This window comes from Homalodisca vitripennis, chromosome 8, assembly GCF_021130785.1.
Source record: "Homalodisca vitripennis isolate AUS2020 chromosome 8, UT_GWSS_2.1, whole genome shotgun sequence".
Classification (NCBI taxonomy): domain Eukaryota; kingdom Metazoa; phylum Arthropoda; class Insecta; order Hemiptera; family Cicadellidae; genus Homalodisca; species Homalodisca vitripennis.
The window spans coordinates 16,846,827-16,862,999 of NC_060214.1; the positions used below are offsets into that span (position 1 = coordinate 16,846,827).

The 16,173-nt window shown below is 36.1% G+C and overlaps 1 protein-coding gene across 4 annotated transcripts in view; it reads left to right on the top strand.

Moving 5' to 3' along the window:
- Window positions 1-16,173, top strand: part of LOC124367362 (receptor-type guanylate cyclase Gyc76C-like) — a 331,079-nt gene that overhangs the window by 295,146 nt on the left and 19,760 nt on the right. For all 4 annotated transcript variants that reach the window (XM_046824122.1, XM_046824121.1, XM_046824118.1 and 1 more), the window contains 6 exons: window positions 3,612-3,764; window positions 7,121-7,316; window positions 10,935-11,075; window positions 12,969-13,092; window positions 13,433-13,531; window positions 14,847-14,991. In XM_046824122.1, coding sequence (XP_046680078.1) covers window positions 3,612-3,764; window positions 7,121-7,316; window positions 10,935-11,075; window positions 12,969-13,092; window positions 13,433-13,531; window positions 14,847-14,991 — 858 coding nt within the window. The remainder of the gene's footprint in view (window positions 1-3,611; window positions 3,765-7,120; window positions 7,317-10,934; window positions 11,076-12,968; window positions 13,093-13,432; window positions 13,532-14,846; window positions 14,992-16,173) is intronic.

Genomic DNA, 16,173 nt, shown 5'->3' on the forward strand with positions numbered 1-16,173 from the left:
ACTGTAATCCTCCACGAGCTGTGTTAGTGTGCGGAGACCGGCAGTATCGGGGAGCACCAGTATTACCACAGTAAGTCAGTACAACCTTGGTAGATCAGTATTACTGTAATCCTCTACGAGCTGTGTTAGTGTGCGGAGAACGACAGTATCGGGGAGCACCAGTATTACCACAGTAAGTCATTACAACCTTGGTAGATCAGTATTACTGTAATACTCCACGAGCTGTGTTAGTGTGCGGAGAACGACAGTATCAGGGAGCACCAGTATTACCACAGTAAGTCAGTACAACCTTGGTAGATCAGTATTACTGTAATACTCCACGAGCTGTGTTAGTGTGCGGAGACCGACAGTATCGGGGAACACCAGTATTACCACAGTAAGTCATTACAACCTTGGTAGATCAGTATTACTGTAATCCTCTACGAGCTGTGTTAGTGTGCGGAGAACGACAGTATCAGGGAGCACCAGTATTACCACAGTAAGTCAGTACAACCAGGGTATATCATTATTACTGTAATACTCCACGAGCTGTGTTAGTGTGCGGAGACCGACAGTATCAGGGAGCACCAGTATTACCACAGTAAGTCAGTACAACCTGGGTATATCAGTATTGCTGTAATACTCCACGAGCTGTGTTAGTGTGCGGAGAACGACAGTATCAGGGAGCACCAGTATTACCACAGTAAGTCATTACAAACTTGGTAGATCAGTATTACTGTAATACTCCACGAGCTGTGTTAGTGTGCGGAGAACGACAGTATCAGGGAGCACCAGTATTACCACAGTAAGTCATTACAACCTTGGTAGATCAGTATTACTGTAATCCTCTACGAGCTGTGTTAGTGTGCGGAGAACGACAGTATCAGGGAGCACCAGTATTACCACAGTAAGTCAGTACAACCTGGGTAGATCAGTATTACTGTAATACTCCACGAGCTGTGTTAGTGTGCGGAGAACAACAGTATCAGGGAACACCAGTATTACCACAGTAAGTCATTACAACCTTGGTAGATCAGTATTACTGTAATACTCCACGAGCTGTGTTAGTGTGCGGAGAACGACAGTATCAGGGAGCACCAGTATTACCACAGTAAGTCATTACAACCTTGGTAGATCAGTATTACTGTAATCCTCTACGAGCTGTGTTAGTGTGCGGAGAACGACAGTATCAGGGAGCACCAGTATTACCACAGTAAGTCAGTACAACCTGGGTAGATCAGTATTACTGTAATACTCCACGAGCTGTGTTAGTGTGTGGAGAACAACAGTATCGGGGAGCACCAGTATTACCACAGTAAGTCAGTACAACCTTGGTAGATCAGTATTACTGTAATACTCCACGAGCTGTGTTAGTGTGCGGAGAACGACAGTATCGGGGAGCACCAGTATTACCACAGTAAGTCAGTACAACCTTGGTAGATCAGTATTACTGTAATACTCCACGAGCTGTGTTAGTGTGCGGAGAACGACAGTATCGGGGAGCACCAGTATTACCACAGTAAATCAGTACAACCTCAGTATTAGTAGGTAGGTCAGTATTACTGTAATTAGGTCTTATCACCACAATAACCCACTATTACTGTAGTTGGTCAATATTGAACTCCCTATATAATTCCTCTTGACCACATTTATCTATACGAGGGGGTACCCAAAAAAAAACCGGAATTATTTTATAAAAATTATATATTATCAAATTTTTTACAATACGACCTTATCTCCTTCAAAATAATCTCCATTACAACTAATACACTTGTCCCAACGGTATTTCCATTGATCAAAACATTTTTTGTAGTTATCTTTAGAAATGGCTGCGAGCTCGAGCTTTGTTTTTTTCTTAACTTCTTCAACGCTGTCAAATCGTTGACCTTTCAATCCTCTTTTCATGTGTGGAAATAAAAAAAAGTCGCTTGGAGCGAGGTCAGGCGAGTTAACGTGCGTGGGGCAGCGGAACCATGCCGTTTTTGGCTAAAAACTGCCTAACTGAGATGGCTGTGTGTGCCGGTGCGTTGTCGTGGTGGAAGAACCAGTCTCCAGTCTGCCACAAATCGGGTCTTTTCTGGCGAACACTGTTGCGCAATCTTCTTAAAATCTCCAAATAAAATTTTTGGTTGACAGTCTGACCTGGAGGAACAAACTCAGAATGAACAATGCCTTTAGCATCAAAAAAGCAAATCAACATGGTTTTGATGTTTGATTTGACTTGCCGATATTTTTTTGGACGAGGTGAAGATGGCGACTTCCATTGGCTTGACTGTTGCTTCGTTTCTGGGTCATAACCATAGCACCATGACTCATCACCAGTAATTACCTTTTCCAGAAAATCGGGATCATTTTCGAGATGTTCTTTCAGAAGGCGGCAAGTTTCAACTCGATGTGCCTTTTGATGGTCAGTCAGAAGTCGAGGAACAAATTTGGCAGCAACCCTTTTCAGTCCTAAATCTCCTGTTAAAATTCGCTGAACCGAGCTCCAAGTTAACCCACTACTCTCTGATAGTTCCTCAATTGTCTGTCGACGGTCGGTGAACACAAGTTCACGAATTTTCTCAACATTTTCGTCCGTTCGAAAGGTTGATGGACGTGCAGAACGAGGTTTGTCTTCAATCGACATGTCGCCATTTTTAAATCGAGCGAACCACTCGTAGACCTGAGTTTTCCCCATAGCATCATCTTTGTAAGCTGTATTCAACATTAAAATAGTTTCTGCAGCATTTTTACCAAGTAAAGAACAAAATTTCACAGCTGCACGTTGTTCACTTAAACTTGCCATGACAAAAAAACGAAACAAGAACAAAACAGAGTTAGCAAAAACAGTCACTACGAACGAACAGAATGCACTAGGACAACGGAACTGGGGTCACTGAGCTCGCAATGGGTTGCGCAACACACGCCTAGCGGCAGGAATGTGTACTACACGCTGCCTGCTGCCAGCAATACAATTCCGGTTACTTTTGGGTACCCCCTCGTACAAGTAAAATATACTCATAGCAGCTTTGTATTAGGTACAGTTAGTAGTTTATAACTTGGTGAAGTTTTAAGTTAACCCTTAAGTGCCAAATTTTTAATGTGCTGTCACCCAGAACTGCTGGTGTTATTTGCTGCAAAGTCAGAATACACATAGCATATTTCTTGTCCACTATGATTAACTTCAGCGACATTTTCATTTACCAAACTTCCGCCAGAATCTTTTATTTATCACGTCAGAAATAAATTGAGTCCACATCCCGATTGCCATCGTTCTCAGAAAAGTTACACTGCTGAATGCCCAACTCCCAATAACGCATCTGGACAAATCTAAAATTGATTAAACGTTCTTATTACTATTACAACAACTCCTGCCATATGTACTGAACTACGATGAAATTAGAATATAAAAAAATTACAGGAACAAAATGTAAAACGCAATTGATAAAACTAGAAAATAATAACGGTTTCTAGCGTCCAGGTAAAACTTCACCATGTGCTTTTGTGATAGTTACTAAGTTGACCATCAGAGTGTAGTAGCAGTTAAACAGCACTACTGTGGATTTGTACTAGTTCAAATAAACACTACTAGAGGCCAGTGTGTATCATTTTACACTTGTCAGGTGTATAACTGAAACGTTTGTTTGCAGATATGCTGTGGAAAGCTCCGGAGATACTGAGGGACCCTCATGCTCCAGTGGAGGGCACATTTAAGGCTGATGTTTACGCTTTCGCCATTATCATGCATGAGATAATCGGGAGGCGAGGGCCTTTTGGTGCTTGTGGATTTGATGAGCCATCACGTAAGTTGTGTTCCTTGTCTCATCCTTGATAATGATTTTTTTTTAATACTAAACGTGTCTTCTCAGTCCATTGAATCATTTTTAAAAGAATCAAATGATAAATTGTCAATGGTTTGGTTGTCTAAAAAGTTCCTTTGAAAATATTGTTGATGGTTGGCACTACTGTATCTTGGTACAGTAACATAAAATCAATCATCAATCAAATCAATTTCATAGTGCAAATACATGAAATTTTAAAAAATCAATAAAATCACGATCGTCATGAATGTATTAATGATGTATACGATACAAGTTTACGGGCTGTGACATTAATATGTCAGCAAACTTTGATGATTGATTACTCCTTTTGTAAAAGTTTAACATAACATTGGTGAGAGTGTGCAATGTGTAACATGTGTCTTAAATATTTCTAAAAACTGGTTTTATTCTCTAAAATATTGTAAATTCTGCTCCTACAAAATTATATGCAGTTTTCAGAGTATTTAACACACAATTAACAGATTAAAAATATGTTTACTTTAGATTTACATTTATAGACTAAATTTGAAAATTATAGATAAAGCACAAATTGTTTAAAAAAACACAAGATAGTATGTACGTTATAAAAGAGATATCTAAAAAAAATAACAGAGTATATAGGGGAACTAGAATTATTGTTAATCTATGTGTCAAATCTTGCGTCTATCTTGCTAACGACAACATGGACTGTATTTAACTTTGACAGAAGCTCTTGACATGAATTTATAGATAATGTGATTGTTGTTTTGTAATAACAATTTGGGATTATCAGTTTTGTGCCAAGATCAAGAATTTGCAGATGAACAATGGTTTATATTTAGAAAGTTGGGCTCACGTTTTGAGTTAGACAGATTAGGAAACACCAGACTGTTGTTGGTGTTATTTACAACCAATCATAATTATCTATGTTGAAAGATTTTTACTGAAATTAGATTAAATTCAACTTAAAACTGTACACCTCAAAACTTAGCCAGGGATCTTATTTGAACATTTAACACTGACAAGTTAAATATACAAAGATCTATTTAACCTTTTCCGGACATTTTTATATTCCGTTGAATTTTTCAACAATAATGGCAAAAACCGTTATCTTTTTCTGCGTTAAATGTCTAATATAACAAGAAAATTATATAGGCTTTGCAATTTTGCTCAACATTTTTTGTTTCAATATGTTTTTCAGTTTACCTCCCAAGTGATACCTAAAAAAATGTACGTACCGTCAAAATTAAGCAATTGTGTACCGACGAGGTACACAATAGTCTGAGGTATTTAAGTGTGGGATCAAATGTTACCACCAGGACAGGCAAACAATAAAAACACAATAAGGAAATGCATAGCAATGTGTACCACATCTGGCGCACTGATGTAACTCAGTTCCACTGACCACCAGTGTTGACATAATCTGTTTCTGGACCCACTGACTACCAATTAAAATTAAATTATTTTTCCCCTTTGGTACCGAAGTATTTTTCATTTTCCAATGATAATCTTTGTGTGGGTGCTTAGGGTCAATTAAAAACGTTAAACAACCATATAACATGATAAAATTGTATTTTACTATCTTATATTTTTAGTATTTAGTCGCCTAGCTACAATTTTAGATTTATAACAGATCTACCACTAAAAATAAAATGATGTGGTTCATTAGCTTGCCTAGGCTTCTCCCAAGATTTAAGGTTAGGCCATTTCTTCATTGCCACTATCAATAAAAATTTTGTCATCATAGTTAACATCACTTAACTCATTTTTACTTCATTGAGTTTGTTCTCCACGAAGTTACTAAAACTGTCATTTTACCATTACGTCATTTTAGGCAGCAACGAATCTAAACAAACAATCAACAGATGAAACAGATCACAAGAATCAATTTTTAAAGAGTCAACCAGCTTCAAAATAGAATGTGTTTTATTTTAACAGACCATCGATATAATAGTATAGAAAACTGCCAAAATAATTGATAACGGGAATATTTCTCATTACTCCAAAATTACTACTCAATGACAATATATGTCATCGGTAGCCAATGGGTTAAACCTGCATGTGCCAGTCACTTGCTCAGTGTAATCAGGGTTAAACATTAAATGTTTGAAATAGTGGGTTATAATATTTACATGTCAGGGATAATTACTTTAAGAGCTCCATAACAAGACCAATATCAATTGTTTTAAGTGCCCAGTCTTGAATAAAAGTTAAGATGGTACTTAAAAAACAATTATTTTCAGATCATTTTTAAAAATTGTATACAAATTTTGTTATTCGGATTTCAAGTATCCAAGTTAGGAATTTTTACAGTTGCAGTTTTGTTGAAAAGCACCGAAAACCAGCACCTTTTTTCGTTGTTACCTGCATGAAAACTTGAAGTTAATTTGTGGTTAACTTTTTAATTCGGATATCTAAAATTTTTGATTTGAGAGTAAGCAACTTCCAGAAGCTGCGGTGTTAATCCATTAGTGTAGGTGACCCAGTGGAAAGTGAGAACAAGAGAAACATGTGATAATATTTTTTCCCAACCCTGACAGAGCACTTCAACCAGCTCTGCATAAAAAACACTGTTCTGAAAATGTTCTATTCCTTACCAGTAGAAAAAATATATTATTACAAAACCAGAAATTTTTTATTATATTTTTATAACTGTATTACAAAAATTGTATTTGACCAATTATGGACCAATAGCACAATAGCACATACAACGTGATGCCATTACATCTGTGGGTGGTGTTTTGTTACAAATGTAGCTGGGACAAATATACTAGTATCTGGTTTATACCTTTAAATTAGTAGTTTTAATTAAAAATATTAAAATATTGTCTTATTGGTTTTTGTCTACAAGACCTGTTTATATTCTGAAGAAATTACACATAATTATGTCTTTTTTCTTCATAAAACCAACCAAAATTATTATTTAAGCGTTGGACTTTTGGTCACACATCTATAAAATACATGTAAAGATTTTTATCTGTTGATCTTGGCAATGAACAGAGATTGTCTACTGCAAGGATCAGACTGTAGACATCGATGAGTTGAACAGTGGTGTAACTGGGACTTGGTTTTGTCAGGAGGGGGGGGGGGAGGGTGAATCTGTTGGAGGCAACCACACCCCCAGGAGGTATGGAATAAATCAGAATAAACTGAAATAAGTTAGATAGGCCTAATAAATCATAAAATATTTAACTGCTTTACACAGATTGAATTGTTGTTACATGTGTATTTACAAGTAATAAAATTGTTTAGAACTTTTGGGAATGTTCTATCCCCCTAACCCCCCCCCCCCCTTAGTTACACCACTGGACCTTCATCTGGTATTTAGACATTACATGCATGAACGTGATGTCTTGCAGAAATCATCAAGATGGTGAAGCAAGAGCCGGGCCCGGGTGAAGCACCTTTTCGCCCCAACTTGGAGCAGTTACGGGACTGTGAAGCGGGGCAGGACTACGTCCTCAGTGTCATCCAGGACTGTTGGGCGGAGCAGCCTGAGCTGCGTCCGGACTTCCGGACCATCCGAGCTCGGCTCAAGTCTATGCGGGAGGGCAAGTAAGTGTCAAGTATAAACATGTCTATACGCTACAGTCTCCACCGATAGTAATGTTGGAACTTCTCCTAGTATCACTAACTCAGATTTTTTAGTACAAAAATCCTTTGTGGCTCCTATTTGTTAAGCACTTTTTCACGCAGTAGTTCTACCAGAAAATTGTAGTTGAATTTTCTGTCTTTCAAACGTTTACGAGGGGGTACCTTAAATAAACCGAAATAGCAATGCCGTGGGCAGAGCTTCTCTAGGACGCATTTCTGCCACTAGATGTGTATAGTGTAACTCAGAGCCAGTTTATTGTCAGTCAGGCTTGTTCCAGTGATTGTTTATGCCAGTGCTGTTTTGTTCTTGTTTCGTGTTTTATGAAGGCAAGTTTAATTGAACAACATGCAGCTGTGAAATTTTGTTTTATACTCGGTAAAATTGCTGCTGAATCTGTTTTAATGTTAAACACAGCTACACTACCAACATGATGCTATGGAAAAATTTCAAGTGTACGAGTTTGCTTGATTTAAAAATGGCGATATGTCGATTGATGACAAACCTTGTTCTGGACATCCATCAACTGCCCAAATCGACAAAAATATTGAAAAAATTCGACAGCTTTGTGTTCACAGATTGTCAACAGACAATTGATCAACTGTCAGAGATTAGTGGGTCATCTTGGAGCTCGGTTCAGCGCATTTTAACAGATGATTTAGGAATGAAAAGGGTTGCTGCCGAGTTTGTTCCTCGGGTTCTGACTGACAATCAAAAGGAATATTGGGAAAAGGAAAGGTTTACTCGCCTGACCTGGTACCGTATGACTTTTTGTTATTTCCAGGCATGACATAGATTTGTCAAAATCGAAGGTGTTAAGAAGAAAATAACTAGTGAGGAGCTGTCAGCCATTTCTAAAGATGAGTACAACAAATATTTCAAACAGTGGAAAGACTGGTGGAACAAATGTATTAATTGTAATGGAGAGTTTTTGAAGGGGATAAGGTGTTTTTATAAAAAATTTGAAAATAAATAGCTTTTAAAGAATAATTCCGATTTCTTTTGGATACCCCCTTGTATTGTTGACAACTTTGCATTTTCATTTTGTGGGTATTTTCCAAACTCACCTGTAAATTTTCTACAGTTAGTGAGTAATAAATCTAAAATCTAACTAACTAAACTTCTTGTATGTTTTTCATTATTGTATAACTATATAACCTATCAGTTAGTAAGTTGGTTATTATATTTCTATAGTCCAGGAGCTGAGAACATTGTATAAGCACACAACCTAGTTTTTCTTGAAATTAATTGAGGAATTTTCCCCCTTAGAGATAAATTGATCATCAGCTGCCCTAGTGTTCTTTAAGTACAAAATGGGGGGGGGGGTATAGAGTTAAAAACAATTTAAATAAAAAAAATGTATCTGAGATTATATTTTTCTTAGCTTGATACACTCAAAACCAATTGTCGGACACACAATAAAAAAAAATGTTAATCAGCATCATCAATGTACAGTTAGGCAGACCAACTGTTAACAACTTTCAGTCTCTTTATCTAGTTATCCAAATGATAAATTAACTATTACTTATGTATCTGACAGTTTTAAGTGTGTCAAGCTAAAAAAAATATTTCATACTTTTAACCCTTTTTTTAACCTCCAATATCAACCACTGTGGTTTAAAATATACAACTTTTATTTTAAACTTTTTTCTTTAGCGCCTGTTACTGAGGAAATATTCCAGTGTTTTGCTACTTTTGGGGCTGATCCTCTTTTAAGCCTCTTTTAAGTTCTCACGGGCCTTTGACATGTGCAAGGCCCTTATCAAACAGAACAGGGAAGACAGTTGATACAGTACAAGGTTGATGGTGCTGATAAAAAGTGCTACAGTCACGGGCAAGATTTGGGTTTGCAGTATCTCTTACTCAGATCCAAAGTCCAGCATCACACCGTTCGGTCATGGCCACTCCCAGTACCACTTCTGACATCAATTTCTCTTTGGAAAAATTCTTCTGTCAATTTCAAGAAAACCCTGATTGTACTTACACAATGCTATTTGGTTCAGCTCCTAGACCAGTATAACTACTATGCCTAAGACTGAAGAATTGCAAATTAAATATGGATCATGTGATTCAAAACATGACAGATTCAACATAAATCCCAAAATTGTCCTCAATCTTGATGCTTGTGTCTCACTTTTGAAGTTAGTTCATCAATATGTTTACATATGTACAATAAAATTAATTTTAATACTAAATACATATGCCCTGCTTGTGTTGCATGGTCCTTTTTAATTTTTCTACTCTAAAAACTCTTCTCTATTAATAATGATTGAGAAGCTTTGAAAATAAATAGTATTTATGAGCCTATTACTGTTTAATTTGTCAAAGATTTTATTTTTCTCCTTGTTTAAGTTGCCAAAAAATCACTGATCGGTACTAGAGATGGAATAACAGATGGAATAATAATATATTGGCTACTGTGTTTCTAAGACCTAGATGTACGAGGGCTATCCAGAAAGTACATTAAATTTTGATATAAACAAAAAACAAAGTATATGAAAAAAATTGTATTGTATATATTTGAAAGTGACACTAAAATACTTATTTTCAACATAGCCATCATACAAATTTAGGTACTAGTTTAGGTACATCATACATAGCGGTAAACTAGTTTTTAAATTCCAGCGTTATATAATTCTGCCACCTGAGACTTCAACCAGTTAGCCATACCCGCCCGCAATTCATGTCGTCGTCAAAAACAAAGCGCTGTATCGCAAGCCAGGTCTTCATTGATGGAAACAGGTGGTAGTCGCTGGGTGCAAGGTCTGGACTGTAAGGCGGATGTGGAAACATCTCTCACTCAAAAGCATCCAGGACTTCTCTAGTCCGATTTGCCCCAGTGTGCTCGGTACCCATCTTGCACAAAATTTATGGTAGCCTAATTTCTCCGTACCAATTGTGTAACAAACTCGAGGAGATTTTTGAAAAACTAAGTGAGAGTTCTGTTGTGAATTAGTGGTCTTCTTTAATCTTCTCGACTTAAGGGACAATTTCATTGTTCACAAAGCTTGGCCATCCATAATGTATATTAGTTCGGCCATTTTTAAATGCACCACTCTTGCCCTCCACTTTCAGTAATCACGTTGTTTAACTTCACACAGTTGACGATAAATCTCAATTGGTTTATTGTGCTTATCAAACAAAAACCATATTAGAGACCACACTTCACAACTCACGGCATTTTCAATTTGTTCACACATTTTAAACTGCTATTGTAAAACAACAAGGAGCGTCAGTAACCTCTCACTGACACGGTTGGATAGCCACTGAACAGAGAAACACTCTGACAACAAAATGGCCACAATAGTCTGGCCCCTAGTGGCTACAGAGCCAAACGTAATCTACATTCTGGATAACCCTTGTACATTCAAAATGTTGTCCAAATCACGTTGATGTTGTTCCCACCAACACAACAATTTGCAGCTCTGATAAGATTCTCTCATCGTATTTACAAATAAAATAAGTTTTTTCTCCAGCAATAAGAACAAGAATGGTCCAGTAATTGACCATTATGGCACTCCTGATTACAACAAACATTTACAATTACCTGGTTATTTTCACTAAAAACATTGATTTTCCAGGCAGAGAAACATAATGGACCAAATGATGGAGATGATGGAGAAGTACGCTAATAATTTGGAGGATCTAGTCAACCAGCGCACCCTCGAGGTGTTCGAGGAGAAGAGGAAGACGGAGGATCTGCTCCATCGGATGTTACCAAAGTAAGTGGACTTTTATATAACTTACATGTTTATTTTGTAATTTTAGTTGTAATTGCAGACTGAATTTTGTACATTTGTAGCCAAGGTTCAAATTGGCTTCTTTATCTGGTACGTTAGTCTTATATTCTTGTTGGTAATTTGTAATTTCTATTACCTATAAATCTACTTTTAAATAGAGAATGTTTGGCTATATTTGGTTTAATTTTTATCGAAACATGTTCTCTTATCTTAGAATAATCAATATAGTATCCCTCTATGTTGTTTTTCATATTCTTTTATGAAATTTGTACAATCCTAAATACTTTCATGGGATTTAAGAAGTTTTTAATTACTTAAGCTCAACAAATTTGGGGAAATGACAAAAGTATATATTTTTTAAATATCTTTTGTCGTGTTTAGTTTTTTTCTGTGTTATAAACTTACATAAAATTGTATGCAAAAGTTTATTTAGAAATAGCTCTACCACTCATAAATAAGTAAAACAACCTTATGTAAAATAAACCAAAACTCATAAATATGTGAATTTGAATACAGATTTTTTTTCTAATTTCAATTCACTTTGAACAAAATTAATTATAAATTTCTATAATTTTATCTTTTTGTTTCCAAATTTGTGCTTAAAGTAATGCCTAACCAGAATTTATAAATAAAACATTTAGTAATCTAAAGAAGCTCATCAAAGTCAAATTATCATTATTTATATTATGCACACGAGTACAATAAATAGTGCCAACTACAAATAAATTTCTTCAATAATTAAAGTAATGACAGTTTCATAACAATATCATTGTATAAAGTTCTTGAAATTAAAGAATACATTTTAAAGTTCAGTTGAAACTTCTTTACATCATTAATACTTATTATTATTTTTGGAACTGATTTCAGGAATGTTATTCCAGCATAAACATTTTTTTGCGAAATACTCTAAATTATACTTCTTAGGTAAAAACTAATTCATTCTTATTCCTAGTGTTTAAGAATAGGTTTCACTATGGCTTTTAAAACAAGATTTATTAGTCCTGACATACAACACGTTCAAAAATGTAAAGACTATGCACTATTAAATGTTCAGTTCAGTAAAGTGATTTTTAATTGAATCTTCCTTCCCAGTTTTTAACATTGTTCACAGTACTTTTTTGTGTAGTACAGTATAAAAATGTTATTTATGTTTTGATTTTTAGATTCTCCATATGCATTCCATATGCAATACGGGATTGCATAGGGACATGGAAAATCATCTTTAAAACTAATAGACTGCACAAATAAATCAGAATTTTAATAGTATAAATTCCAGAAATTGTACAATTAACTATCCGCTCAACCTGCAAGTACCAGCTAAGCTTCTAATCTATGATGAGACTTAGAAATTTGGTGTTGTTAACTTGATCTAAATAGGTATACATAATAACAATGTATTTAAGTAATGCATACATTTTTACTGAAAAATAAATGACATTACAAAGGAACACCATGGTCCAGGAAATTCAAGTGGAAAAGGTTTAAGTCTATTTAGAATAATATGACGATTAAATATAAAGATTTTGAAATAAAACCGCTTTAAAATATACATTAAACTAAGGATTTTGGTTTCAAAAGAACATCAAAATATTTGTTTTAAGTATGAAATTATAAAGTAAACATGTAATGCAGTAAAAATTCATTGTTTTATAAATTTGTTTTATTCTACATTTAAAGCTTAATCATAAAAAATCATGCATTACCCTAAAAAAAAGTGATAGTTTAAAAAACACAACACTCTATTTTAATTGCACATTTAAAAATACAACCAGATAGAGAAATTAGCACTTTTTAATGAGTCCCAAAAGGGTTAATAATATACCTCCCAAACAATTATCATGCATGGTGAGCAGTGACGTGTTTGTTCTTGTGCAGACCGGTGGCCGAGAGACTGACTCGAGGGTATGGAATAGAGCCGGAGTCATTTGATCTAGTCACCATCTACTTCAGCGACATTGTCGGATTCACCCAGATGTCTGCCGAGAGCACACCACTCCAGGTGAGTGCCTAGAACTGGCCTTCAACTATCGCTGATAAACATTCAGGTGCGGCTACGGAGTCTCTATACCGGAATCACCATTGAAAGTTTACTATTGAGGCTGCAGAAAATCTGGTTAGGTCAGATGTTTTAATACAATACCTTGTGAACACTGTGTACTAAAGAGGGAGTCTACTGTAAATAGAAAGTCAACATTAAATATAAATCTACCTCTGTATGTAGGCCATCCCATAAGTGATTACGTTTTAATAATGTACATTCTCACATAGAGGCTATCTGCTATAAATAAGCAGATTAGAGTTTGCGAAAATATTTAATCTGTAATATTTGTCTGTTACAGGTTGTGAACTTCCTGAACGACTTGTACACGCTGTTCGACAAGATTATCAAAGGCTACCAAGTGTACAAAGTGGAAACTATCGGAGATGCGTACATGGTTGTCAGTATCATTGTATATTCTGTTGCATTTTAAAGTCGTTAAGTCTTATAGGGTGTAATCAACAAATTCTTGTAACAGAATCTATCTGCAATTAATCTTCCTCTTAAGTGCAGCATTTGAAATGATGCTATCGCAGACTTGACTCCTGAATCTGGAGTCACGTTCTTTTGAAGGAATCCAAAAATAGTCAGCGACGAAGAATGAAGAAGCTCAAAACCAACTCTGTGATGTGAGAAGACTCAATTGATCCACTGTGCTTTGGAATCTTAAAGCTTTTGAGCTTCTTTGTTTTTCGTCTTCGACTATTTTTGTATCCCTTCAGAGGAACAGACTTCAAATTTCGGGAGTCATATCTGTGACAACATCAGATTCCAGACGCTGCATTAACACGAAGGTGAACTGGAGCTAAACTCAACATTTGCATTAAATGAAAACCACTATAGCTGCGTTATGTGTACATTCTATTTATTCAATTACTTTTACAGTCCAAATATTTTTTATATTCTTATAAGGTAAATGCTTATTTAAAATTGATTTCGGTTTTGAACTCCTTAGATTACACAATGTAAGGAGACAGTCAATTCATTTCTTATCGATGTTCTAGATAGGAGTGAGGTTCACATGGTCTCTTTTTATGTACTTTGCCTTTTGTTCATATAAACAATATATCAGATTGAATATTGGTGGTACAAGAAGTTCTCTTGGTAGTATAAGGTCAAGAGAGTTTAGATGCACTGAAAATGAGACTTTCTGTTGTGCACAAGACTTGTGCAAATTGCTTGAAATTAAAATAGCTTGCTTTAAAATATCAATAACTTTTTTCTTCACCAAATAATTTAAATCCTTGGGCCAAAAGAGGCTTCTCTGAACAGAATGTACAAATATTTCCATATCTGTGATTTGACACATCTTCATCTGACTATGTGCAGAGACAACTGTCTCTTTCCCCTTACAATAAAAAAAGAAAAAAGCGTGGGCCCTAATTATTTATCTAGAACACAGTTTATATTTATTTCTTGTAATCCCTGAATTTCAAAAACCCAAAGAACCAATAATTTAAACTCCTTATTTTGCCATATAACATATGGACCTATTTAGTTTTAATGACTAAAAATTATTACACACGGATAACATCTTATAGTAAATTATGACACCTCCTTTACCCATAATTCTACTAATCTTTTACATTCCTCTTGGTTGCTTCTACCTGGTTGTATTTGTATATTATTGCAATAATCTTCTCTTCAAAACTCACCATTCCACTACGTTCAAGAGATTAAGGATGTTTGTCAGATCGCTGCCGTGTGTGATGCAGGTATCTGGTCTGCCGATACGGAACGGGGACAGTCATGTGGGAGAGATCGCTTCGATGTCACTGGACTTGTTGGCCGCGGTCAAAAACTACCGGATCGCTCATCGGCCCAACGACACACTCAAGCTGAGGATAGGGATACATACCGGTAAGTTAGTAATTTTAGTACTTTTATATAAAAATATGCATATTGGATAATACCAATAGTTTTTCACTATAGGCCAAACAAATATGAGAGCTGTTCAAAAAGTGTCGAATTTTTGTTAGTGCATTTATGGAACTAGAGCTACAAACTTCTAATCCCTTTCAAAGTAGTCTCCTTGGTGATGCACACACTTCTCCCAGCGCTTCTGCCACTGTTCAAAACATTTCTGGAAAGCACCTTTTGGAATGCTGTTAAGCTCAGCTGTCGTATTCTGTTTAATGTCTTCTCTTTCTAGTAATCGAGTTCCTTTCAGGTGCATTTTCAGCTTAGGAAATAGCCAGAAGTCACAGGGAGCCATGTCAGGGGAGTACGGAACTTGGCGAACCAGAGGTACGAGTTCAGAGAGAAAACTCTGAATTAGATGCACACAGTGGACAGGTGCATTGTCGTGATGGAGCGGCCAAGTTTTTGTGCCACCACAGATTCGGTTGTTTGCCCACACAGCATCCCGTAAGCAACACAGAACCTCAAGATAGTATTCTTTTGTGATGGTTTAGCCATGTGGTGTGTACTCATGATGCACCACTCCACTGGAGTCAAAGAAGGCTGTCAACATGACCTTGGCTGCGAACTTGCCATGCTTTTTTGGTCTTGGAGATGTCGTTTGTTTCCACTGCGATGATTGCATCTTGGTTTCTGGGTCGTACCTATAAATTCAGGATTCATCTCTAGTGATTACTGTGTTCAGGAAGTCAGGGTTACTGTTTGCAGTGTCCAGCATGTCTGCGCAATTTCAAGGCGAAGTTGCTTTTGCTCCATTGTCAGCAACTTTGGAACAAATTTTGCTGACACTCTTCTCATTTTCAAATCCTCAGTCAAAATGTACTGACCCAATGTTGACTCCAGTTTCTTCTGCTAGTTCTCTGACTGTAAGACGACGGTCCTCGGTGACTAAATCTCGCACTTGTTGAATAACATTCTCATTCCGGTTTGTTAATGGCCTGATTGAATGCAATTCAATTTCTACTAACGTTAGACCGTTTTTTAATTCAAGTATTGCTTATGGCAGACTCCCCAAAAGCCTGTTGAATCTTGCGAATTGTTTTCACTTGCGAATCGCCAAGCTTTTGGCAAAGTTTAATGCGGTAACACTGTTCAAGTTTTTCTGTCATTTTATAACTTGAT